Source organism: Varroa destructor, unplaced genomic scaffold (assembly GCF_002443255.2).
Source record: "Varroa destructor unplaced genomic scaffold, Vdes_3.0 BEIS01000007.1, whole genome shotgun sequence".
In the NCBI taxonomy this organism is placed as follows: Eukaryota; Metazoa; Arthropoda; class Arachnida; order Mesostigmata; family Varroidae; genus Varroa; species Varroa destructor.
The window spans coordinates 34,722,179-34,729,397 of record NW_019211460.1 but is presented as its reverse complement, the minus strand read 5'-3'; the positions used below and the strand labels follow the sequence as shown (position 1 = coordinate 34,729,397).

At 38.8% G+C, this 7,219-nt stretch overlaps 1 protein-coding gene and 1 long non-coding RNA gene across 5 annotated transcripts in view; one reads left to right on the top strand and one right to left on the bottom strand.

Moving 5' to 3' along the window:
- LOC111254880 (DDB1- and CUL4-associated factor 11) overlaps positions 1-7,219 on the bottom strand; it is a 10,678-nt gene that overhangs the window by 880 nt on the left and 2,579 nt on the right. Inside the window, exons 2-9 of one of the 3 annotated variants that reach the window (XR_015317417.1) lie at positions 5,035-5,096; positions 3,409-3,530; positions 2,829-3,001; positions 2,485-2,618; positions 2,002-2,125; positions 1,435-1,562; positions 893-1,217; positions 211-410 (exon numbers count right to left, since the gene is read on the bottom strand). Coding sequence is in view for 2 of the 3 variants with exons in the window: in XM_022816218.2 (XP_022671953.1) it covers positions 211-421; positions 893-1,217; positions 1,435-1,562; positions 2,002-2,125; positions 2,485-2,618; positions 2,829-3,001; positions 3,409-3,530; positions 4,448-4,538 (1,308 nt within the window). In the remaining variant the exon portion in view is untranslated. Of the gene's footprint in view, positions 1-210; positions 422-892; positions 1,218-1,434; positions 1,563-2,001; positions 2,126-2,484; positions 2,619-2,828; positions 3,002-3,408; positions 3,531-4,447; positions 5,097-7,219 lie in introns of all 3 variants that reach the window. The other 2 variants (XM_022816217.2, XM_022816218.2) reach the window with 2 other exon arrangements.
- LOC147754630 (uncharacterized) overlaps positions 5,425-7,219 on the top strand; it is a 4,981-nt gene continuing 3,186 nt past the window's right edge. Inside the window, exons 1-2 of one of the 2 annotated variants that reach the window (XR_015317419.1) lie at positions 5,425-5,613; positions 6,619-6,710. This is a non-coding gene — a long non-coding RNA (uncharacterized LOC147754630). The remainder of the gene's footprint in view (positions 5,614-6,618; positions 6,711-7,219) is intronic. The other variant, XR_015317418.1, reaches the window with a different exon arrangement.

Here is a 7,219-nt window from a genome sequence, read left to right as displayed (position 1 = left end):
ATATTATGACTCCTCTAGTATCACTAGAAATATCAGCTCTTCTTTTCTGCAACAACGAGGAAAGACCAATTCATGTTAAAGCAGAACAGACCGTCTGCCGGATCACTTACTATGTAAAAAGGACCTAAAACGCTAGATAAGTGTAACGTTAAAAAGCTAATTTCATAAGCCGAATCCAGTCAGTCCATTTCAAAACTTTTTAGAACTTACTGATGTTGACATAATTTTTGGTGCGTATGGATGCCACGATACATCTCGTACACAGTCCCGATGCCCCATTAGGATCCGCCTGGGCTCGCCCGTTAGAACGTCATAGACGTAAACCCTTCCGGAAGCACAACCTGTATAGATATAGCGCTGGCCTGTGGTAAATATTGGCGAAAAGCGACACCGAATAAGTGTCTGCAGAACTGTATGACCCCTAAAGCAAAACACATACAAATAAGACAGTTCTGATAAATACTTAATCCATTGTATACATCTAAGTTTCTATATATCGCTGATCTCAACAACGTGCTCTGTTTGAGCCCGATCCCCCACAAAATCATGAAACGAAAATACACAAATAAATAAAAACAAACAAATGTGGAAAATTGAACACAAAAGAATTTTTGTTCTGTTTCCTCGTCAGTATGATGGTAACATATTTTAAACTAATACCTGTAAAACTGATTCGACAAACGTATCGCAGCTAATTTGAAACCGCTAAATACTAGCTAGCTATAATACAAATAAACGCTGTAATAGTTCTTTCATCTCGCACAAAGTTTGTATTTACAAGTTCACAAAATGAGAAAACGGTAATGCGATTGTAGTCAGTTGCCTTTCTCGAGTGCTGAAATCAGAGGGTCACTGTTCATAAAGTCCGCAAATTTTCTCGACCAATACAGACCTGTAAGTCATCACACTAACATCCCCTGGGAGCGGTGTCCATGTGGCAATTCGCTGCGATTTTCGGACGGGTTGCCAACGATAGTCCCATCGTTGATCGCCTACTGCTGCCAGAGTGGCTTCGATGCCTTCATGATCAGCAAAACGGCGCACGTCCCATAGCTTTATGCTCTGGTCCTTTGAGTTTGAAAGAAGGTAACGGCCGTCGCCCTTTGAATCTACAAAGGTTACTCCGTTGCGGTGGCCAGCGAGTACGCCGACGGGACGAGCGTTAGCCTCATTAAGAACACGTCTGTCCCACACTTTTACAAGCCCGTCATCGCCACCTTTACACAGAAGGGCGCGAGTAAGAACTTGTATTTTCACCAATAAAAGACCCCCCATTTTTAAACAGCTCGGTTTTTACAAGAAGTAAACGCATGTAGCAGGTGTCACAAAATGGGTTGGTCACTAACAGTAATTAAAGAGAAAGTGAGTGCATATTTTTGTCTTGTCATACTGTACCCCGTAAGAACTTATAAAGATACTAAACAAAAGAGAAACCTGTAAAAAGGATGTGCGAACTTCGGTCGGCGAAACACACAGCGTTCACTTCGTCATTATGGGCCGGAATTAGCAACGTCCGTTTTTGGGCTGAGAGACTATAGACGTATAGCGATGTGTCAGAAGCTCTAAATACACATTCGAAAAAAGGACAGAGACCGAAACTCACGTTAGGAATAGCCGCACCTATAGAGATTCTATAAGCGCTATTCTTAACACTCTAACCTCTTTGATAGTATATATGTCATATATACTCGTTCGATCGGTTCTCTGCAAGGATAGATTTTTACCTCTAAAGAGCTCTCTACAGGTAGGTAAGGAACTCCGTTCAATTCACACACTATACGCTAGTTGAACGTACCAGTCTACAATATTTTGTTGTCATTGACACCATAACTATACAAAGTAAAAGCAGTTTATCTCCATATCATTCTTTTAAGAATCAAGTCACTGAATGTTCTCCTTATCGAGTGACTCACTGTAGCTTAGAGGAAGCGGTTTATGACCTGCTAGTGAACTGATTTAAGTTATACCTTGCAATGAACTCAAGTCGACGATTATACTAACCCGCAAAGAATTTCTTCTCCGTTTGCGGAGAATTTCAGAGAGAATACGCAGAAGCGATTCTCTAACGGGTTGAGCTCTAGCGTGACACTTTCCTCACTTTGTCCATCAATTTGGCACAAGTGGACTGAGAAGCAGAAAGAAAGGAACCCAAACACAAGTGACGTAAAATAGGTGTTTTTTTGATGAAAAATATTCTTAAATATATAAGAATATTAAGTTACCCGCTGCTTACATACGATCAAGCAGTACTACTGATTAATTTCATGTTTAGCTTTACTTTTTTTTTAGAAGGTACATTGCCAATAAAACTGCACTTTTATGGAGTTAAATATATTTTTAGTTATATGCATACTTTCAAACATATCGAAAAACTTTATGGTAAATCTTTTATCGTAAATGAAAAAAATAAAACTGTAAATTACAGTGTCAATTAGCCGCAGTATTGGAATAAGGCGGTTTCAGTAGGGCAGTGATGACACTCACGATTTTCTGACCAGGAGGAATAGACGAAAAGACGGCCATCCGGCGAAACGGATGTATCAAGGATACTCCAGCCAACATCCGTCGCGTGGATCGACTTTCTCCAGATCGGACGGTTACCAGTTGTATCATAGATCCTAAAATAGTAACATAATTATTATAAGTGTTCTATACAAGCGTATCTCTTAATATTCGCAGTATGTTACTACTGTTTCTTACTATCTATTGAACGGCGTAACACTAGGACCAAGTGGCGCAGTGTAATGTAACTTTCAATGTGAGTGTTTTACTAAATATTTTGCAGAAAATTGGTTTATAGTATGATTACACAAGTGGGCAGTACGTACCTGACGACGCAGTCCTGAGAGGTTGTAATGAACATGTTTCCATCTTTTTCGAAGGTCCCGCAGAACACCTTGTCACGATACCTGATACTGTTTTCATGTTGATGCTCATTTGGTATTACATGGCAGCCCAAATAGCAACGATCACCCAAGCTCACGCGGGTGGATGTGGCCAACTGTACCAAACAATGTACAACAAATTAACAATATCTTTTAGATGAGTGAGCTAACGGAAGAGTTTGTGTCGCAAGCGCTGAACTGAAGGACGCGTCAAGTTCAAACGCAAAAACACACTGTGAAGTAATGTTTTCCGTTATCTTCAGTTTTATATACTGTATTCAGTTCTAGATCAGCTTAACGTGGCGCGCGTATTTCATCTTAAGTAGTGTTTGTCTAGGACAACAGGCCCTTGCAAATCATTAAATTATTGGAACCTATGCTTGTGCTCGGGTTTGTTCCAAGTTCAAGGTAGATTATATCGTAAACGACACCGCCCAAAAACCAACTACACAATAAAAAAAGGACGGAATGGTTTTGTTATTTGGATTTCGAGCTTTGTGATTATTATATGAAAGATGCAAACCTCATCGATGGTACGTATCAAATTGGGTCGATGTTTGCGTTTAAGTGCGCCACTCTGCTGTCCAATGATATAATAGATGTCATTCTTCTTGAAGGTCGCCGTATCTGGTTTGTAAGTAGGATCTACACAAGAACAAATAATAAATCTCGATTTACTCGCTTACTGTGCGCAGATACGTACTAAAATCATGCATTGCTCAGTTCAGGGTGCTTGCTCATAATCACTATGTAAATTTCATATTGCAAAGATAAAGTACATTAGTTGTAATAATAATGATAACAAAAACCTACTAAGTCTATTCTTAAGTATTTCGTTAAACAAAATCAATTCAACGAAGAGCAACATATATTCTTAGTAAGGTTTAGTATTATTGTGGCTAAGTATCCACACCAATCTGGCTTATGTAAAGGCTCAAACTTCTCAGTTGCTATAGGATCAGTTTTTGGTAAATCATTGGCAGGACGAGTAATTAAATTTACGCTGGTCAAACGTGACCATGCTGAGAATTCAAAATGTAAGAAAAAATACTGGGCTTGAGCGAGGGGATCTAACAATAGAGCTCATATGTGTTATTTTCCCTTTTTGGAAGAGTTTGGTAACGCGTACATCTAACCCTTCTTCAAAAAAAGCAAATAGCGACTAATGGTGTCGTATGTAAGACTCGTGTATTTAGAAAACCAAGGTTTACAAAACCTGGGATTTCCTGATTTAGCCAAGAGTCGCGCATGTTTGAAAACTTATTCTACCCATTGACTTATACGCAATTATATATTCGCATTACACTAATCTAATAAACCTCTCGGTTATTCCATAGGTGACAAAGTTTAATCATGCAGAATTTCAACGATTTTCTCGTTTTTTCTTGTCATTTCATCGAGCTATTCGCCTAACTTATATAATACATGTATTTCATTCTAAATGTAATGATTGCTCCAATTACTGATTCTACCTACGGCTTTCGTGCACTGGTGTATTTGCGTGCGATCGTCAAAAGATGGATTGCAATCATCGGTGTATTCTATTGTATCTTACAATGTACCTCTTTTAGAAGGGCTATAGAATTTAACAGGGGACACGGGTTTAACTGGAGAAGTGGTAGGGCTGGTTTGAACAGGACTACGTGTCCACATCGTGCTTGTTCGGATTGGTCTCGTTTCTCCGATAGTCTTTGCTTGGTGCTTGATTTCTTGCGCCTGTTTTCCGGTTAGCTACGCATTGCAACAGTATCAGAAATCAAAGCTAGGCTGACGTTCACAGCGCAGTCGAACAAGCGATACATGATATGCTCAAAACTATGAGATCGCCTTTTTCCGCATTTCTTATAGCTCCGACAAACCCTCCCCAGAAGGAGTATGTTAGTGAAGGAGAGAGCAGCTTTTAACGAGTACCCGTTGTCCTATTTGGCTGTAGCACATGCTCTAGTATGCAACGGATGTGGAAGGTTAACATAGTATGTAGAATAATCGCCTCTTTTTTTCATGTAGTTGTAATTCCTGTTGTGCTTTTTGGAGATTAGCGCAGTCAATTAAACTATTGCTGCATTGCTTTGAATGGAGATACTCCTAGGCTCTGTTTCGCAGTCGAATTACTAGCAGCAATTTTGTACACACGCTTAGCTATAGCTACCTGCGGCAGTAATGCTGTCCTCTCTATTGGAACTTTCGGATTGCTGGAGAATTCCCGACAACCTGCAACGAACCAACACGAAATTGGACATACGGGTAATCAATGCACATTAACTCAGGAAAAAATGCCGCGGATAGTTTCAATTAGAGTGAGAGGACTCGATGCGGCTTGAAGAGCAATTAAGCACTCGCTAATTTAGTACAAACGTGTTTATCTTTAAATATATTAGATATTTTGCGATAATAACATATTCTATATTTTTTCGCATGGGCTGTATTATATGATAAATATCTACATGTGATGGAGCTTAACTCAGCCTCTCCAAACCTCATCAATAAAAAGACAAATGACTGCGCCAATTGCGTCTATTTACATATCTGTGTAGCAGCTGTAAATATACACAGTTGACAACAACAGTCCGCTTATAGTATGATCTTGTACAAATGTTATTACTAATATCAGTCTTAAGACTGATATTAGTCTGATTGATTAGATTAGACTGATATTAATGGTTCAAGATTATGATACGATATAAGTCCACGTATCTATGCTTCTACGTATAGATGACCATGTTAGCGGGTAAGTAAGTAAAGCAATGAAATCATATGTTTTAGAGTCTTAGCTAAACTGAATATTTGCAGACATTTTAGAATTGAGCAGTACATGAAATGCTGTTCTAGTTAGTTGTACTACTATATTAGTCCAACAGGCATTACCCTGATGTCCGTTAACAACTATGAATGAATCCCAGTGTATCTTAAATCGAAACAACCTATAGATACTGTTTAAATGTGCCTGTTGTTTTGTAGGACCTTATCGATTACTAACAAGTGAAGTCAGTGTCTCGTATAGCATCATTACAGAGCGAAAAAAGCGCAATGCAGTCGTAAGAAATATCGGTTGAAAGAAGGTCCGCCAATCCGTGAGGGTAATTAACTTCGTTACGATCATATTGATAAAACACAACGTATTTGGCCTAATAACAACTATTGTATGAACAGGCTCTTTTCTATCAATTTTATAATGCTCCAAACGTATGATCACATTCGACCTGTTGCTAGAATGTTAATGTGTGTTACCCTGAAAACAAACAACCGAATTAGTACTGTCGTTATCTAGCGCATTGGCAAACCACGCGATTTTAAAAATGATCAGGAATCAATACATCAGTACACAGTAAGGTAGACAGCAGACAGATAAGGAAAATCGGCGTAGGCCGCGAGTGTTATTAACCTTCACTCCTTTTCTTCAGGTTAAACTGGTCATCGTGGAGACGGTAACAATACCGTATAACAGTTTTAGATGTTGGGCTGCTGAAATGGCCCATAAAATGCAGAGCATCCCTTTAAGTATCTCATTGAATATATAATGCAATCGCATCCAGTATTAACAGAAGTTAAACTCCATGGGCCAATTAGGAATCTCACAGTATGACAACGCTAACCACGTCGAGAAAATCTACGATGACATATATACATTGATTTCAGATAAGAGATTACTGGTTGATCCCGTGATTGCCATGAATTTTTGCTCCACTCTATATCTATTTGTTTGATATGGTTTTTCCTTTTTTTTTTCATTAAGGAGACATTAAAATATGGAGTTTATTGATGCGCGCGAACACTCCAGTAGTTACGGTGATCTTCGGAAGAGATGCAGATATTTATCAGGAAAAGGTTAGCTCTAGTTACAAAGTAATGATCTACTTTGCAGAGTAACTACAATAATAATTAGCACATTCATGTTGCAAAGGGCTGAAAGCTATTCTAGTAATAAACTACTGCCGATCAATTTGACTGCTTGCAAGATTTTCTCCACGTGTTGTGGGTTTCTTGCCTCATTTTTGTGTAGCTCAGCCTGCATACGCTGTTATCAATAAGATACAGCGGTCCTGACTGTTCAGGCCCATCTTATTGGAGCATGATTTGGATATGACAACTTCCTACTAGCTAATTGCCCAGTTCCTGTCAATGCGTGTTTGATATTACGCGATCATCATAAGAGAAAAACGCAGTCATCGCTATACATGTAGTATAGCTTCTCAAATACTTCTAATTTAAAAGAAACCTTCACGTGCACACTCGACAATATCAGCTTCCGACTTACCCAACAGTGCACTGCCTTTTGTCGTATATATAATCAACATTATTTACAAAATTGGGTGCTTTGATATACTTTCTTTCCT